Raw genomic sequence first — 17,577 nt, forward strand, 5'->3', positions numbered from 1 at the left:
GCTCAGTATCTGTGGCTGCAGTTGATGCAACAGCTGTGGCCGGTGCGCTCAGAGCAACCGGGAGCGTTGTAGGCACAACCGTGGCACAGGGACACTGAGAGTGGGGATGAACTCATGCTGGTGTGACTTGGAAGTGGACAAGGAGCAGCCGGCCGCAGGTGGCGTGTCCTTGATCTGCCAAAGCTTGGCCCATGTGAGCTAATGGCTGGCTCTAAGCGGACAGACCAGAGGAACATCTGGGGACATTATGGCTGCACCTTGGTGACACTGAGCCCTGGAAAACCACATCACAAGGTGAAGCAGGATCGGAGGAGCTCCTGTAAGGCAGGTCCCAGTGCTCAGGGCCCAGTGCCACCTAAAGGTGTGCAAGGACAAAGCAAAATGGGTGGCAGACGCTGGCGCCAGGCCAGGCCACCTGGAGTCACTGGGGACAGCGAGCCAGGGCTGGAGCCAGCTGCCACCTAAACAGAGGCTGGTGGGGAACAGGTCACACGGCGCATCAGGGGCTATGCCCCAGTATGGCCCAGTCTGGGCTAAATATGTGTCAGCTTATGGATCCTGCCGGACCAGGCCGCTGGTTCTCCCACCGCTGTTCTGTGACTGTCAGGAGGAGCCAGCAGCAGCGTGAAGTGACAACCATTGTCACCTACAGGAAACTTCCACTTTAGAGAGAGAAAAGGAGCAGCCACCTGCTTCATTGTCCTCAGACCATTTCACAGGGGAAATCAGACCCACAAACACGTTCCTGGTGCTCCTGAGGCCTCTGCTAAGCAACTTCGAACTGGGGTGCTGGTTATCACTTTTCCATCTCAAAGTCCTATCTGCATGACACAGATCCTGAGAGCAGCAGAGGAGACAGGGCAGTACCTGGAGATGTTTTCTCAGAGTCAACATCATCAATAGAGTACAAAGGTCTGTAACACTCGGTGTCAGACCTGTCCTCTAGGCTGGGCTCCAAAGCAACACTCGACGTCTCACAGGGAGGTGACAGGCAGATCCACCATTTGCAACACCCTCGTGGTGGGAGCCGGACCCAAGTGACACCGAGGTGTCTTTGGTGCTGGGAGTTCCCCATGACACTGGCACTTAACATGCTGATCCCCACTTCCCTGAGGAATACTGAGCTACTCATGCTTTCTGGGTGCCTGACAACAGCGTTTCACACCAAAGCTGGGGTTCAGTGAGACCCCCTTCCCCTTCACAACCAGCATACACTGTGCATACTCCTGTCCTATGTCTCACCCACCCAACACCCCTATCTTGAGACTTAGGGAATGGATCTGAAATACAAAGAAAAAAAAACACTTTTCTGTTCAAAAATACACACATCATTTCTCCCTTGTTCATAGCACGACCCCACAAAGCCCTGCCTGCGCACCGAAGGCATGAAGTGCTCAGGGAAGTGAGAGAACAGCTGGAAATAAGTTAGCTTTGCTGCTGAAGCCAGTGTATCATTGCAAGGATGGCCTCAGACGGGGCAGGACTGGTGGGGCAGGAGCTGTGGTGCTCCTGGCTGGCAGCGTGCTGGGGTGTACAAGGATATCTACAGCAACCAACCTACCTCCACATAATTCCCGTTCTCCAGGCAGCAGTTTTAAGTACAAATGCTTTCTAGGGAAAAATAATGTTATAAGTAAAACTAATCCTTCCATGCATTTTTATTTTAAAATAAAATAACTGGTGTATCAAACAGTGCTTGCGCGGTGGGGTACTTTAAGACTAACACCAAGAGCTGAGTGAATTGCAATAGGGATGCGGCACAAAGGGATCTTTCGAAGAAACACGACGCTATGCAACACAGCAGCATGCTTAATTACAGACCCTTGCTCACACAGTGCCGTCCCTGCGTAACCTGCCACTCCGTACAGAAATAAAGGTTGGGAAAAAACCCGATGACCGTCGCTACGAGTCCAGGGCTCCCTGGTGAGCCGGGCGCGGCCCCCGCCGGGGCGAGGGCGGTGACCCGGAGCCCGCTCCCTTGCCGTCAGTTCACCCGGCAGGCTCGGATCATGAGCAGCTGGAGGAGGATGAAGACAGGCGACATGATGAGCCCGTACCAGAGCTCCCGGGTGTGCTCCACCAGCTTCTGGCACAGCAGCATCTCGAAGACGAACTTAAGGCTGAGGATGGTGAGGATCCAGAAGAGCCGCAGCACGGCCAGGCGCTTCTCACCGTCCTGGAAGAGCCGCACCGAGACGATGGTGGTGAAGTAGGTGCTGAGGCCGTCGGCGGCGAAGAAGGGGACGAAGACGAGCCACCAGGAGAGCGCCGCGGCCTCGCCGTCCACCTTCAGCACCAGCAGCACCGAGAAGGCCAGCAGCGCCAGGCCGTGGAGGAATATCTCGAAGGTGGCGAAGCCCAACCACTGCACCAGCTCCCGCAGGGAGAACAGCATCGTCCCGGCGGCGGGGGGCACATGGGGGGTGCCCTGGGGCGGGGGGCGGCGAGACCCCCGGCCCCGCCAGCCGTCGGCGGGGCGCCTCGGCGGCGCGGGATGATGACGACTGACAGGATGGCGTCGCTACGTGGTGACGAACGCGGAACCGGCGGGGTGGCGAAGGTGCACGGTGAGTGCACGGTGGGTCCCGCCGCGGGGCCGGGGCAAAAGCTCCGTTCGCGATCCCCGGCCCCCCGCCCAAAGCCCCGGGCCCGGCCCCCGCTTACAAAGAGCGAGCGCACCCAGCGAGGGTTTTGGGGGGGAGGGACGCGGGTCCTGCCTCTCCCCCGGGGGCTGCGAGGGGAGCGAGGCCTTGCACAGGGGCCGGCAGCGCCGCAGCGCTCCCACCGCGAAACCCCCCCTCCCCAGGGCAACGGGGCGATTCCCTGATGCTGCAGCCACCCTCCGCAGGAGCTGGTCCATAATGAGGCCAGTAGTCTTCCTCAGGAGTTTTTTTACTTATTTTGGATTTTTTTAAAGGTATCCTGTTTTTTAAAATGTTATTCTGGTTTTTATAAGTTATTCTGTTTTGGTTTTTTTTTTTTTAATTATTATGGGTTTTTTTTTTATTCTCGAATTATTTGGTTTTTTAGTTATTCTGGAAGCAGTGCACACTCCCCATGGGGACACCAGTGGTTTACAGCTCAGGCATCCATCTGGGTTGGATCGCCTGAGGGCTGCGACTACTGGTGGTATGCAGGACACTCACTGCTTGAGAGAGCGCTTTGAGAGCAGCCTGTTTCTGGTCACACTGTTCTCTTGTCACTGAGCTTCCAGGCACTCCCCCAGGACCCCTTGGGTGGGGATTCACAGGGCAGACAGATATCTTAAAACTAGAAATGGGTAACAGCTGCTCCCAGGCGTGCGCTGAGTGTGTGGTGATGAGTGTGCGGTGACAGTTAAAATGAGCCTGAATGTGGATTTTGGGCCCCCAAGCCAGCCTCCTCCCTTCACGCTCTCAGTGGGGACAAGGAGCACGCTAGTGTCCCTGGTGCTGCCATGGGCCAGGAAGCTGCAGCAAAGGGGGTGTTGTTCCCTCCGTGCTGCCCAAGAGTGGAAATAGAGCCTGGGAGCCTTGAATTGTGCTGCTGTCTCCAAATTATTCGGCCATCCCTGTCCCTGCTGTTTGCAGCATCAATCCCACAGTTACCACCCAAACCCACAGCCACCGGCACTCCTGTGAAGGCTGGGTGGGTGCTGGTGTGATGCCCAGCCCAAAGCAGGTCCAGCTCTGCCTCCCCTCCCATCCCCTCCTGGTTATTTCTCTGGTTTTGTCTCTTGCAGATGGTGGAACGGAAGCTCCTCGTTCTTTTTGGCAGCCAAACTGGGACAGCTCAAGACACAGCTGAGAGAATTGGCAGAGAAGCCAAGCGACGGCACTTCCAGTGCAGAGTTGAGGCACTGGACAGCTATGACGTGGTGAGTGGTGACACAGAGGGGTTCTCCAGGCGCTTCTGGTCTTGCTTGAATTCTACCAACCCCATTTCAGGCACTCAGGCGTCCTCTACCCTTGCTGGGACCTGCGGTATTTCACCAAACCTCTCTGCCCTTCTTCAGGGTAGCTTGTGCTGAAAATGTGTGAAACTGAGCAAATGACTCTTGGGATAGAGTCTGTGTTAGGTGGCAGGTGCTCAGCTGTTACCCTGCAGGGCGAGGAGCACCAGGGAGCCCGGACGGCAGGCAGTGTGTGGGCAGCAGATGCTGCTGCAGTGCCTGTTGAGGAGTTCATGCCATGTGGGGCTGAGGGTTTTATTCCGAGTGAAGTCTGTCCGTGGACTCAACATGATCTCAGCAGCTATGTCGGGACAGCTGGGGCACAGGTTTCTAAGCTGCTGACCTGAATGTGCCTTTCCATGTTTGTGTCCACAGGCCAACCTCATCAATGAGCTGTTGGTGGTATTCGTGTGTGCAACCACTGGCCAGGGTGACCCACCTGACAACATGAAGGTAGGACATGTTGCTTTTATATTCCTGGTCCAGTGAATGGGTTTCTCTCTTGAGGCGACTTGAGTGATAGTTGGTTTTGGAGTGGGGAGCTTTGAGCAACACCGGTCGCATCTCCTGTTACTGATGGGACATGGGCAGGGAGCTGGTGAGGTTTCAGCATCTTAACAGCTGAGAGGGGCCCCACCGCCACAAGAGCCACGGGTTTGCGGAGGGCTCACAGAGCATCATCCTCCTTGTAGGTAGCAGCAGTGGCTACTTTCAGGCGTCACCTCTGCAGAAGGCAGAGCCCCCGCTCTGTTGCGACTCAGCGGAGGGCAGGAGGTGCCCGGTGGGTGGGCGAGCAGGGAGCTAGGGACAGGCAGGTAGGGAAGGCTTCCTTGGAAGCAGTGTGACTTCCCGGCCATCTCCTTCATAGATGTTCTGGCGGTTTCTGTTCCGGAAGAAACTGCTGCCTGGTTCCCTCTGCCAGCTGGACTACGCTGTGCTGGGCCTTGGCGACTCCTCCTATCCCAAGTAAGCAGCTCTGCAGCTACTTGCCTGCCCACAGCAGCTGCTCCTCTCAGCTCTGGCTGCAGGCGAGACCAGAGTGGCTGGAGAACAAAGGGGGTAAGGGGAGAGAGAGCCTGACTCTCAAGCAGCAGCTCAGACAAAGCATAGTTCCCACCAGCCTTAAAAATCCTTGCCCTACCAGCCCGTGTCCCTCCTAACCCCCAAGAACTGGGCTTCTGCCTGTTTCTTTCCTCCCAGCTCCTCAAGCAGGTGCTTTGCTGCAGTGTGTCATGCATCATTTTTCAGTCAGTTATTACAGCCGTGCAGTTCTCTGAATTGCAGGAAAGCCTGTGCCACCACAATTTCAGTGATTCAAGCCAACAGGAGGCATGAAACATAGAGTTTTAGGTGCCAGCCAGCCCCATTGGTCCCAGTTCTCTCCCAAAAGATAGTTCCCATGTGCCCAAAAGAGCTGCAGTGGGAGGGATGGGAGTGTGCCTGAGCTCCATGGGGTGGTGAGGACCTAGAAGGAGGGAAGCGTCTGCCTGTGGCACAAGCTGCCCTGAAGGGAAGCTGTACCTCCCCAGGTCCCTTCTGGGAAGCTGGGCACAGCCTGTGTGGCCCAACAAGTGGCAGCCAGCCACTTCTCCAAGGTGCCTCAGGATGGAGGTATGGGCTGGGCAGGGCATGGGGCCAGATCATGTGTGGTGGCTCTGGCTGGACCTCCCTCTGTGCTGCCTCATGTAGCCAGTGCCTGCTGTCCTGCTGGAGGAGCCCTGCCCTCCGCAGCTGCGGTTATTCTCTGCTCAGGTTTAATTTTGTTGCGAAGAAGCTGCACAAACGGGTGCTACAGCTTGGGGGCAACCCTCTGCTGCCGGTGGCTTTGGGAGATGACCAGCATGACTTGGGGTAAGAGCCCAGTGGAGGCGTGGTGGGGGGTGGCCCTGGGGTGCACTACAATTTTGTCCTCAGGCTGATGGCAGGGCTGAGTATGCTTCACCCTAGCTTTGGGGACAGCAGCATGCTGCTCCCACTTGGGGTCTGCTCCTGCACCCCAGACATGGCCAGCAGCCTCCTGCTGCTCTGTGAATGTGCTGGTCTCTGCTCATAACTGTCCTGTGCCAGGACCTGGATCACTTGTTTCTCCAGGGTGTCCCATGACCCCTAGCATGTGCCAAGATCTCCTGGCTCTGCTCCAACCCTATTCAGACCAGGGGATGGCTGTGTCACACAGCGGTGCACCTGCAGGCATTACAGCAGCCTGAGCCATGCCGCTGTTCTCCTGGCATGGGGCAGAGGGTGTGTGTGGCTCGGGGGGTCGGTGACTGCCACCGGTTGTGCTCAGGGGCTTGGTGGTTCTGTTCAGACATCAGTGGTTGAGCCCCAGACAGCAAGTGAGTGCTTAAGAGTCGGTGAGACATGTTTCCAGGCCTGAAGCTGGAAGGGAACAACATGGAGTGACTGTGCAGTGAAAGGGGAGCAGAGGTGGTTTCCCGGGGTGGCCCAGTGTTGTCTGTGTGCCGGGGTAGCAGCACTTGAGCCTGGAGGGGTGATGCTGCTCTGCTGCAGCCTGAATTTCCTTGCAGGCCAGATGCAGTGGTTGATCCGTGGCTCCTGGACTTATGGGATAAGATCCTTGCCTTGTATCCTCTCTCTCCTGGCCTTGAGATCATCAGTCCAGATGTACGGTGAGTGCAGAGGGAAGGCAGGGACTGCTGGAGTTGGCTGGTGGAAATGCCATGCTGCTTTGGCTGTTCTTTGGGGTGGAGATATGCCCTGCTTTGACCAGGAAGCTTCTGGTGTCCCAAGTATCACTTGAACTTTGGCCACGGGTGGCCCATCTTCCTCTGGATGGGGTGTCCCCTTGTCCCCTGGGTGTGTGTGTCAGCTGCCCCAGCAGGGTTCTTCCCCTCTTGCTGTCCTGATGTGCCTCTGCCCTTGGCAGACCTGCTCAGCCTGTGTGCCCAGCCAGCCTTCCTCTGCCTGCTCTGAGGCCTTTGGGATCTCCTCCTGGCAGTCTGCATTGCATTCCCTTACCGCAGGCCAGCTCCAGGGGACAGGGATGATGAGTGGTGGATACAGCGGGAGACTTCAGGCCTCTCCCTGCCTCCAGCCTCTAGCGCTATGGTAGCAGAGGAGCTGTGGCACGGAGGGAACCGCAGTGCATTGTTTTCCTCCCCACAGCCTTCCCCCAAAATACACCCTGCACTACCTGGCTGAGGACTCCCCACACCCCGATGGTGGCCTGCTCCAGTCGACAGCACCCAGGGCCGTTCCCTCCGAGCTGCATCCCTTCGCTGCTCGGCTGGTGTCCAACCAGCGGGTCACAGCAGAATCCCATTTCCAGGATGTCCGGCTCATCGAGTTCGATGTCACAGGCTCAGGGATCACGTGAGCATTTTCTTGACTCCACAGCTCTGCTGTGTGGGATGGAGTGTCCTGTAGCTTGCCTTCCTCTTCTTCTCCCCTTCTTCAGTAATATCTGAGGCTGCAGCCTCGTGGACGTGGTTCCTGCTGCGCTGTCCCCCTCCGTGACAAAGTCAGGAGTGTAGGGCAGCGTGGGTCCTGCCCATGGACCAGCTCTCTTTGCCTTGCCAGGTTAGGGCACATAATGTTAGTGACACTGGAAATTTGGCTGAGTGGTGGTCTCTCCCCTGGTGCGGGTGCTGGTTGGGCTGGCAGTGCTGTGCCCGCAGGCCTGCCCCGTGGCAGCCCTCGGCAGGTCCCCCTGCATCCACAGGTTCAGCGCAGGAGATATAGTGATGATCCAGCCCCAGAACTGCCCCGAAGATGTGCAGCAGTTCTGCCAGCTCCTGCGCCTGGATCCAGACAGATGCTTTGTGCTGAAGCCCACAGAGCCAGGTAGGTCCTGCCCACTCCTGCCCCTCCCTGGTGGGATGGGGCAGCCCCTGATCTCTGGCCCAATCTGGAGCTCTGCCTTTCCATTGCTTTAGGCACAGTAAATAGGGAGTTGGAAGTAGCTGCTGGATACAGGACCTCTGCCTGTCTCGCAGCATGGGGGCTCTGCATGTGCAGATCCCATGTTAAGGCCAGTGTGACTCGTGGGATGGACCCAGCAGTGTCCCGGCTGCACCCATGCCTTGTGTCTTTGCAGCCCCCAGCCTAGAGCATGGAAGATCCTGCAGCCTCCCCAGCCCAAGACCCCGGTTGGGTTGCTCATGCTACAGCCCCATCCTAGGGAGGGCCAGAGCTGTGGGGACAGCAGGCAGGCAGTGTTCGGGTGTCCTGCCCCAGTGCTGGCACTGAGCTCTCCCCGCTGCCTTGCCTTGCAGGCACATCCCTCCCTGCCCTGTTACCACAGCCCTGCACCATCCAGCACCTGGTTACCCACTACCTGGACATCTCCTGCGTGCCACGGCGCTCCTTCTTCGAGCTCTTGTCCTACTTCTCTACGAACGAGCTGGAACGGGAGAAGCTGCAGGAGTTCAGCTCTGCACAGGGCCAGGAAGAGCTGTACAGCTACTGCAACCGGCCCCGCAGGACCACTCTCGAGGTAGGGTTGGGGGAGCATCACAGACCCACTCTGTGAGGGCTGTGCCATGGCATAAAGCACCCAGGCAGATGATCAGCTGTAATTTCTTGGCTGGGGAATTTAATCTACTTCACCCACTTTCTGAAGTGTCCTTGGATTTCCACTGATGGTTAAGACCTGCTCCAAATCCTTCTGGGCTCTGTGGTGGGCCCTGTGCTGCAGCCTGGGAGTGAGGGGAGGGCAGTGGGACAGGATGATCAATGCTCAGAGGTACTCAGTGTGGTGCCTTTGGTCGAGGGCAGTGTGGCACAGCAGTGTGGGACAGTCTCTAACACCCTGAGAAGCAGGGAGGCTGCCTTCTGGGCCGTAGCAGGTCTCACCCCGCCTTGGCTTTGCAGGCCCTCTGGGATTTCCCTCACACCACGTGCGCCATTCCACCTGAATACCTGCTGGACCTCATCCCTCGCATCAGACCCCGTGCCTTCTCCATTGCCTCCTCCCTGCTGGTAAGAGGTCTGCCCTCTTTGGCCTCATGTCAGGCTCTCAGCTGAGGGTCTGGCAGGGCTAGGGCTGACCATTGGTGCCATGCACGCTGCAGATGTGCAGACCCTCTGAGCACCCGCACCCACACCCCACTCGAACCCCTGCTCCACTGTGAGCCTGCATCAGCCCGACACGCTAGATGTAACCCCCAGGGCTCTGCTGGCCTCCAGATTAGGGTGCTTGCCCTTCTGCAGGCCTGCAAGTGCCGGGGCTGGCCCAGTGCACTGCAGAGGACTGGTGTCCTTGTCACAGGGAGCAGCGGGAGGTGGTGCCACGAAGGCTGGGTGTTTCCTTGGGCGGCGTGGCCACGGGAAGGGGGAGTGCTGCTTCCTGGTGCTGCCAGAAGGTGGCAGTGGGACCTGGCTCAGGTGACTTGGCAGGTGTCAGCCCAAGCACGGGTGACATTTGCCCTTTGTGGGGACCTCTTGGGTTGGACAGTCTCTGTGCCCATTGCCAGCTGTGCAGAGCATTCCTGCAGCAGTGCTTTTCTGAGATAGCCCCCTTCCTCAGTGGAAAGGTTTTGGGCAAGCGTGTGCTCCGTTCTGTGTCTCAGCAGCTATTTCAGGCTAGGACGAGTGTTGCAGATGCCCTGGCAGGAGCTAGGCACAGGCTCTGTCCCTGAAGGAGTCACTGGGCTCTTCCTGCAGAGCTGTACTGGGTGTCTTCTCATTTCTCCCTGTCTGGACACAGGCTCACCCTGACCGGATCCAAATCCTCATGGCAGTAGTACAATACAAGACACGTCTCAGCAAACCCCGCCATGGTCTATGCTCTACCTGGTTGGCTTCTCTCAACCCAGAGCAAGGTAACATTGCTTGGATTTTGTGAGGACCCTGTTGCTTGCCACAGCACACAGCACTGACCCTACGGGACTGTGGTGGAGCTGTGTGCATGCTGACCACATGCTGGAACTGCCCTGGAGCACAACCACCATGAGGAGCTGGAGCGCACTGACTTGGCCAGATGGGCTGAACTCAGTAGCTATCCTTCCTCACTGCTCCCATCCTCTTCAGGGCATGGCATGCTCCTCCAGCTTGCCCTGAGGACCCTGAGCTCCTGGTTTTCTCCCAGCTGCTCCACCCTCCTGCTCCCAGTGCCAGTCTGTCCCACTGCCTCACAGTGGGCTGCTCCTGGCATCCTGGAGCTGGTAGTTCTCTGACTGCTGGACACCTCAAGCCCATAGCACCAGCTTAGGGAGGAATGGTCCTTCCTTTGAGCACATCTGTCCTGTGAAGCCTGTGTGTGCTGCTCATCTGCTCTAACAACAAAACCCCTCCAGCTGGGTCCCCAAGTAAATGTGTCAAGCTCACAGGGTCTCCCTGCTGCAGGATGGTAGAGAATTGCTCTGTATGACTCCAGGGAAAGATTGGGTCTTCTCTGAGTGCCTAGATGGGGAGATCTTCATCCCTCCTCTGGCTCCCAGAGGAGGCAACTTTGACCCTGCCTTACTTGCCAGGCAGGTTGAGACCTCTGCTTCTCCACCTCTGACATCCCTGGCTCCAGCTGTGTGAGGAGAAGGCTGTACCACAGCCTGTGTGCTGTGGGGCTCTTGCCTTGCTCTGGGATTCACTCAGGTGCTTGCAGAGACAGGAGAAGCACTTTTCATACACATAGTGTGCCCATGGCACTGGGGGTGCCTTGGTGCCTGGTCATAAGCCAGGTGCTGTCTATTTTCGGACCATCCTGGAAGAACTGGATGCCTGGCTCACCCTCTGCAGGGTGTCACAGGTGCAGTGGCGGTGGAGTGATACTAGTCAGTCCATTTTGCAGGTGATGTCCGGGTGCCTCTTTGGGTGAAGAAAGGAGGAATGAAGTTCCCAGCTGACCCTGACACCCCCGTGATCATGATTGGCCCTGGCACAGGGGTGGCACCTTTCCGAGCAGCAATACAGGAGCGTGTGGCACAAGGGCGTAGAGGTGAGGGATGGTCCTGAGAGGGACTCGGGATGCTCCTTGCTGCAGGCAGGTTTGTGTTCAGCCTATGGGAAGAAAGGACTGGGGGCTTCTGGGGGTTTGGAGAGGCCCAGGTTTTGATGTGTGGGAGCATGCTGGGCTCTGGGGCAGGTGAAAACCAGAGGCTGGTGTGTACAACCTCTGTAGTTATTCACAGGCTGTGTGGCCAGGCTGCTCCTTGGGTCAAGGCAGGGCTCTGCAGAGGCTCTTGGCTCTCTGTGAGTGGAGATGGGTTGTTGAACTCATCTTCTACTGCACAAGGAGTCATGCCTCTGCCCTTGTCCCTTCCTCATTCCCCTGGCTCAGCTGTGGGTCTCAGCAGGAAACTGAGGCTGGTGGAGAGGAACAGGCAGCCCTGGAGGGCTATTCTTGCCCTACCTGACCCCTGCCTCCTGCTTTCCCAGCACAAAGGGGCCTCTGGTTGCCACAAGCCACCTGGCTTAATAGTCACAAAGTTCCTGAGTTCTCCCGGCTCTTCCAGGCCAGGCCTGTTAGCCAGGCCTGGCAAAGGGGTGGGAGCATGTGGGCTTTGCTGCAGGTCCCATAGGCACCAATGGTCCACAGCATTCACAGGGTGTTTGGTCCGCTCAGCACGGCCCTTCTGGTTGTCTCTCTGCAGGGAACTGCTTGTTCTTTGGCTGCCGCCAGAAATCCAAGGACTTCTACTGCCAGGCAGAGTGGGAAGAGCTGGTGACAAAGGGCTTCCTGACACTCTTCACTGCCTTTTCCAGGGACCAGGTTAGTTCCCAGAGGAAGAGGGTGGATACAGGCAGCCCTGATGGAAGTCTGCCAGTGTTTCTGGCCCCTGTACTTGTTGGCATGGCCTGTGAAGGACCTGGTGGGGTGGCACTGTGGTCACCTTGCTCCCCTGCACCACCTGGGTGATGGCCAGGATCCCCACCAGCAGCACAGTGCTGCTGCCCAGCTGTGACACATCTAGCTGAGCTGAGCTAGAAGGGTTGCTGGGACAGGGCCGGTGAGTGCCAGAGCAGATAAGGCATTAGCCAGCTTTGTTTAGCTGGACCACGTGAGTGATAAAAAGCTCCCAAGCTTCTCGGGGGGGGGGGTGTCATCAGGCAATAACCTTTCTTAGTTGAGTGCAGCCCTCCCCACCACATCCCTCTGGTCGCTGGCTGAAGCTGCGGAGCTTGGCCTCCTGCCCCAGCTCATGGTGCTTCTGTGCCAGCTCTCCCTGAGCCTCAGCTGTGCAGGAGAAAGCTCCCCAGAGGTACGAGCACCCCCACAATTCAGCCCCTCACTTTGCTCCCTCATTTCCCAGGCGGCATCTTTGGTGGGCAACTCTCAGCCCCTCTCTAGGCTGCAGGGCTTTTTACATTGCTGGAGAGGCTCCGTGAGCTGCGACTCTTTCACTGCTTTGCCCTGTCCCTTGATGGCACTGAAAGCTCAGCCTGCCTTTGAAATAGAGAGATCTGATAAAAAGGGTCAGTGAGAATGGGTATTTCTAGGTAGCTCAGCTGCACCAGTCCTTTTCTCCTGGCTGTGTACATGTATTGACATAAAGCCAGCATCTTTTATCCAGTCACTTGTAAGGCATGAGTTGAATGCCTCTGTGAAGGCTTTCCAAGTCTTTGATGAACAGAAGCAGTGCTGCGAAGGTTTATTGGGTGACAAGTCTGCCTTTTTTCTGATGGCTCACACAGTGAAGGGGGGACCTGCTGCTCCCCAAATCTGGAGAGTCACCTCAGAGCTGCCTCCTGCCCTTGCAGCCTCTGGAGGGATGGGACTTGCACTGGAGTGTGCCTCCTGGCCTCCCTTCTCTGCCTACTCCATGGGGCAAAGCAGTTTGTTGTGGGGGGTCTTCTGCCACTGAGTCCATGCAGTGCTGCACAAGGAGGCGAGTGGGAGCATAGCCAGGTAGTATGTGCCATATTGGGCTGTTGTACCCATGGCTGTAGGAGATACCACAGTTGTTAACTCATCAAAAAGTTTATGTTCGAAGAGCTAGCAGGAGCTGGGATGCTCCATCACTGAGCAGGATTTCCCTCTTCCCTCTGTAAGGTCCCCTTTGTAGTGACCTTCTGTCACATCACGTCTGCCCCGCGGTGCAGACTGATTGATCCCAGCCTAATGTGGCTGTCGCTAATTCTCAGCAGGATGCCCTGGGGTTTAGCGGAGATGTCGTGACCTGAGTTTGTCACTGGGGTGCTCTGGTTTCTAGGTAGCTGCAGATCCTTAAATGACCCACTCAGAGCCCCAGCCTCGTCGGCAGAGCCTCTGTCAGCACTTAGCTGATTAATGTTAATGATGCTGAAGCTGAGCTACTGACTGGCTGTGTTGGTGCTTGTGGTGGACTTGCTTGCCTCCTGCATCGCCAGCAGCAGTGCCGTGCCCAGGGCTGACCTGACTCTCCAGTGCAAAGCAGCCAGTGGGGCTGCGTGGGTCCCGCTGACCGCGCTTTGACCAGCTCTTGTGACAGCTGGGGCTGGTTGCTGCTTGGGGTCATTCCCACGCACATCTCCAGACTGCAGCACGCAGGGAGCTGAAACGCAGCAAGAGCCTTTTTGCCTTTGGGTCTGGGCGGGAGAGAGGGGGAGGAGGCTGCGCCCGCAGCTCAGCTCACCGCTGCGCACAGCCCGGCGTGGTGGGACGTGTGGCAGAGGGCCTGGCCTCCATCACAGTGTCACCTTTGTCATGGAGGAGCTTTCTGGGCCGGCAGTGCATTCAGGCACGTTGGCAATGGTGTTCCTTTTGGGCAGAAGCCAGGGCCGTAGGCATTTGCTTGGATGTGTGAAGTCTTGTGGGTTAACCCTTTGGGAACTCTCCTCGGTTGGGCTGTACTGGCCAAAAGCCAGTCATATCCAGTCTCTAAGCACAGTGAAGGGGCAGGGAGTGGGACTGAGGCTGTCTCTCCAAGCTTCCTGCCCTTCTGAGCTGTTCCAGGCCTCCAGCAGGTGACAGGGCTGGGACTGGCAGCCAGGGGTGGGGAAGGGTCTCTGCCCTGCAGCAGCCCTGGGACAGGGGGGCCACCGAGCCTTCTCTGCCTGTGCTGGGAGAGGAGAGGGCAGGAGGGGAGCCCTTGTGGGGACTCCCCAGCTCATGGCCCTGGCTGTTTACCAGAGCTTGAGCAGGCAGGGGGCAGCCAGAGAATTTGGGGGAGCTATGTGGGGTGTGTTGACCACAGAAGATCCTTCTGCACCCATCTCCCACCAACCCACCCCAGTGCACTGACAGGAGGTGTGGAGATTTTCTTCCCTGTGTGAGAGTTGATGTAACTGCTTCTCCCAGTGTCCCCCGCTCTGGGGGGCTGCTCTGCCCCAAGCTCTTGCAAACAGCCCCTGAGGACAGTCCTAGGGAGCCGGGCAGGTGTGCTGGAGCTGGGGCTGCTAGTAGGGCTGGTGGGCTCAGCGCCGTGTTTCCCTGCAGGAGGACAAGGTTTATGTTCAGCACCGCATCCGGGAGAACCGAAGGGTGGTATGGGAGCTGCTGAGTAGCAGGAACGCTCATGTCTACCTGGCTGGGTGAGTGAGAGGTCTCTGCTCAGGGACTGGGGGAGTGGGACTGCATGTCACTTCTTTTCCACCTCCCTGCAGGCATTCCCTTAGCTCAGCCTCCAGAGCGAGCACACCCTGTACCCCAGCAGGTCTCTGGGGTCTGCTGTGTGTCCACTGCGGAGGGACCAGCTTGTTCCTCCTCTCCATCTGTCCTGCTCCACAAGCCCTGGGCTGAGAGGGGCATTTCTTACCTACCCTGTGCTCCAGTTAGGAATGGCAGAGCTGGCACCACGGTAAAGCTGCCCCAGCTGACCCCATGTGCCTGTCCCTCCAACTGCCAGCACCTGTGACCAGCATCGCCTGCCAGTGGGCTGCCTGGCCTGTGACCCATGGCAAATCCATACACGGGAGAGCCCTGGCCTCTCTTCACCCCCCTCTCCTCCAGCAGGGCTCAGTGAAAGCACAGTAAAAGTCATGTGCGGTTCCTGTGGCTGCTCAGGTGGGCAGGAGGCTTTTAAAGCACAATATACCAGAGCTCCACCAGTGCTGGGGCTTGTGAGCAACAGGTTTTAGGACCCTCAGCACATCCTGGCTGGCTCTTTGCACCTGAAACTGCCTTCCTGGGGCAGGGATGAGCCACGTTGCACTGCAGCCTGCCTCCTTTGACAGCCCAGGCATTCACCAGGTGGTTGCATTGGGCTGACGGGAAATCTCACAGAGTTGGCCAGAAAGTGGGATCTGGCCTTTGGAGGCAGAGCATCTGCAGCTCTGTTCCTGGCTCTGTGGATGTTTTCCTGGGCAAAGCTCTTAACCTGCCAGCCCTTGTCGCTGCCTGTATGGCAAGGGAGGAGGCCACTCACCTGCTGCCTGGGGCGAGGGCTGTGAAATGCTTTGTGCTCCTTGAGCTGCCGAGAGGCTGGCAGTGGTGTTTTGTCGTGCACCTCGTGACCTGGAAAGCGCTGTGCAAACCTACGCCGTGCTGTCGACACTAGCAGCAATTGCAGAAGGCTCTTTCCTGCCTGTCCTGCATGAGAGCAGGAACTTCCCCAGTGCCTCGTGGGGCGCGACTGGCCTCGCTGCATTCCTGGGAGAAGGAGATTTTTGTTTACTGCCCAGGAAGAGGAGGCCAGGCCACCCACTGCCCTGTCATTCACTGCTGCACCAGTGCTGCTGCCTGATCTGGCATGCCTCGCTGCATCGTGGAGCTTTCTGGGGCCTCTACCCCAAACTGGTCATTCCTACCCACAGATCTGGGGTTTGGGTTTGCTTCCTTCCATTAAGTTGCACTTAGGACTTGTGTTGTTCCTTCATCCACAGCCTATAGGCCCAGACCATAGGGTGCCCATCTGCAGTGTCCCGATGGCTCTGTCCTCTCCCTCTTCCACCCTTTTTGCTACTTTCTGGTGCTAATGGGAGACACGCTGGGGGCTGCCAGAAAAGATCCCTCTTCCTCAGTATCTTGGAAAGAGCAAGGCTTGCACGGCTCCTCCTCTTGCAGGATTTTGGAGTGGCTGTAAGGATGCTGTTTTGGACATCGGCGTTGCTCTGAGACCCATCTCTCTGGGGTCTTTGTCCCTGGCACGGAGCGGCCCTCAGCCCCAATCAGGCAGGTGGGATCCAAGAGTCTCACCCTCCTGGCACAAGTGGTGACTGTCCTGTTTGCAGTGGGCACTTCCCCACCCCTCCTGAACAGCCCATGCCGCGTGTAAAGACTCCCAGGGTGACGGCGCTGCTCCTTGGCCCCGGACATCTGCCGTGAACTGCCAGTGGGGTGCCAAACAGGAAGGTGCAGGTGGGCTAGCCTGAAAATGGCCTTTTTTCCTCTAAAAATAGTATTCACAGCTTCAGCCACACTACGAGAAGGATGGGGAAAGTGAACCCTGGGCTGCGTTGCCACGAGCAGTCGCCCTGGGCCATGTAGCACGATGTGGCTGCCTTCCCAGGCCCTTGCTGGCTGGGGCAGGGTCTGGGGAGCTGGGGCTGTATCTTCTCTCTGATTGTGCCCAGCTTATCTCACCCAGGGGCAAAAAGACTGAAAATGTCTCTCTTTTTCTGCAAAAAATAGATATTTGATGTGTTTTCCATCACAAGCCCAGCTACATTATCTTGCACTTGCATATCAGTGCCTGACTCAGAAACAATATGACTCTTCCAAAAAAAGAAGACCTCCTTTCTGTGTATTTTGGGATGTTAATCATCTTCAAATGCAAGTCAGAATTCTGCCTTGTTCTTGGGAAACAGCAAGAACATTGCCAGATGCTCATGCCAATGGAGGAGCCTGGGAAATTTCTTATGTTTGTCGCACAGTCCATTCATCAAATGAAACTCTGTCCAGGAAGAAGTCTGAATTTCTTTTTTCCCACAAGAAATAATTGTACTTGGAAGTGTTGAATCCTATTCGGGTATTTTCTACACAGGAACTTGTTTTTTTCTTCACTGTTTCTCTTATTTTGAGGTTTGAACTGGCTTTGGTTACAAATGTCACCATCAAAACAGTTGGGCAGTGGATGGACTGAAGTGGCTGCTCCTTCGCAGCAGTCGTCTTGTCCAGCTTGGGATCAGACATGTTTTCCAACAAATGTTTCCCTTGGCATGAAAGGACAGTTTCCTGCCCTCCTGCCGATATTTTGTGGCTTGTGCATATTCCCCATGTCCGTCTGACGAAGGTGATGGGAAATTGAGTGATACAGAGGCCAGGGCTCTGAGCTGTGATGCTTCCTCTCCAGGGACTAGGTGCCAAGACCTTGTCTTTGCATGCAAATGCCAGCACTGAAAACCCCTGCGTGGATAATGGTGCTGCTTTCTAGGGAGTGGTACGAGCTGCCTTTCGAAGCCTGTCATTTGTTCAGTGCCAGGCAGCCCATGTTGCAGAGTGAGGCAGGTTCCCACTGCCCTGGTGCAGGGGCAGCCTGTGCTGTATGCTGGGGATGGTGGGTTCAGTCGTAGGGACTCCTGCTCTGCTGACGGGCTTGCCAGAGCACTGGGGATGCAGATATGCCCCTGGTTTTCCTGCTTGCCCTCCGTTGCACCGCCTACTCTCTCTTCCAGGAATGCCAAGCAGATGCCAGCAGCGGTGGTTGAAGCCCTGCAGTCAGTGTTGCAGCTGGAAGGCGGCCTGTCGCCCTCTGAAGCAGAGGAGCATTTAGCAGCCCTGGAACGGTCCCAGCGCTTCCAGTCTGAAACCTGGTCATGAGCCTGGCCCCCTGCCTCCCCCTTCCCTACAAGCTCTGCCTGAATAAAGGAGCCAGCAAAATGATCTGCCT

General features: G+C 57.1%; 2 protein-coding genes across 4 annotated transcripts; one reads left to right on the top strand and one right to left on the bottom strand.

The window, feature by feature from the left end:
- Positions 1 to 1,640: 1,640 nt before the first annotated feature.
- On the bottom strand, positions 1,641 to 2,508 carry TMEM203 (transmembrane protein 203). The gene has a single exon (XM_075111824.1). The coding sequence runs from the start codon at positions 2,393 to 2,395 to the stop codon at positions 1,985 to 1,987; it is 411 nt and encodes a 136-aa protein (XP_074967925.1). The 5' UTR covers positions 2,396 to 2,508; the 3' UTR covers positions 1,641 to 1,984.
- NDOR1 (NADPH dependent diflavin oxidoreductase 1) lies at positions 2,481 to 17,570 on the top strand. 3 transcript variants are annotated; one of them, XM_075111821.1, is made up of 15 exons: positions 2,481 to 2,567; positions 3,722 to 3,856; positions 4,307 to 4,384; positions 4,800 to 4,897; positions 5,684 to 5,782; positions 6,460 to 6,561; positions 7,058 to 7,264; positions 7,614 to 7,735; positions 8,167 to 8,387; positions 8,765 to 8,872; positions 9,600 to 9,714; positions 10,680 to 10,826; positions 11,482 to 11,600; positions 14,247 to 14,341; positions 17,363 to 17,570. In XM_075111821.1, exons 2-15 carry the CDS (start codon positions 3,722 to 3,724, stop codon positions 17,505 to 17,507), a joined length of 1,791 nt encoding a protein of 596 aa, XP_074967922.1. In that variant the 5' UTR covers positions 2,481 to 2,567; the 3' UTR covers positions 17,508 to 17,570. The 3 variants fall into 3 exon arrangements, with proteins under 3 accessions (XP_074967922.1, XP_074967921.1, XP_074967923.1); XM_075111820.1 differs by having other exon boundaries at positions 2,546 to 2,917; XM_075111822.1 differs by lacking the exon at positions 2,481 to 2,567 and adding an exon at positions 3,107 to 3,129.
- The last annotated feature ends 7 nt before the right edge of the window (positions 17,571 to 17,577 follow it).

The sequence above is a fragment of the Phalacrocorax aristotelis genome, chromosome 17 (assembly GCF_949628215.1).
Source record: "Phalacrocorax aristotelis chromosome 17, bGulAri2.1, whole genome shotgun sequence".
In the NCBI taxonomy this organism is placed as follows: Eukaryota; Metazoa; Chordata; class Aves; order Suliformes; family Phalacrocoracidae; genus Phalacrocorax; species Phalacrocorax aristotelis.

Coding starts and splice junctions, on each gene's coding strand:
- TMEM203 (XM_075111824.1), bottom strand. CDS start 2,395: ATGCTGTTCTCCCTGCGGGAGCTGGTGCAGTGGTTGGGCTTCGCCACC.
- NDOR1 (XM_075111821.1), top strand. CDS start 3,722: ATGGTGGAACGGAAGCTCCTCGTTCTTTTTGGCAGCCAAACTGGGACA. Junction 5,783..6,459: donor GATGACCAGCATGACTTGGG/GTAAGAGCCCAG, acceptor ATTTCCTTGCAG/GCCAGATGCAGTGGTTGATC. Junction 7,736..8,166: donor GCTGAAGCCCACAGAGCCAG/GTAGGTCCTGCC, acceptor CTTGCCTTGCAG/GCACATCCCTCCCTGCCCTG.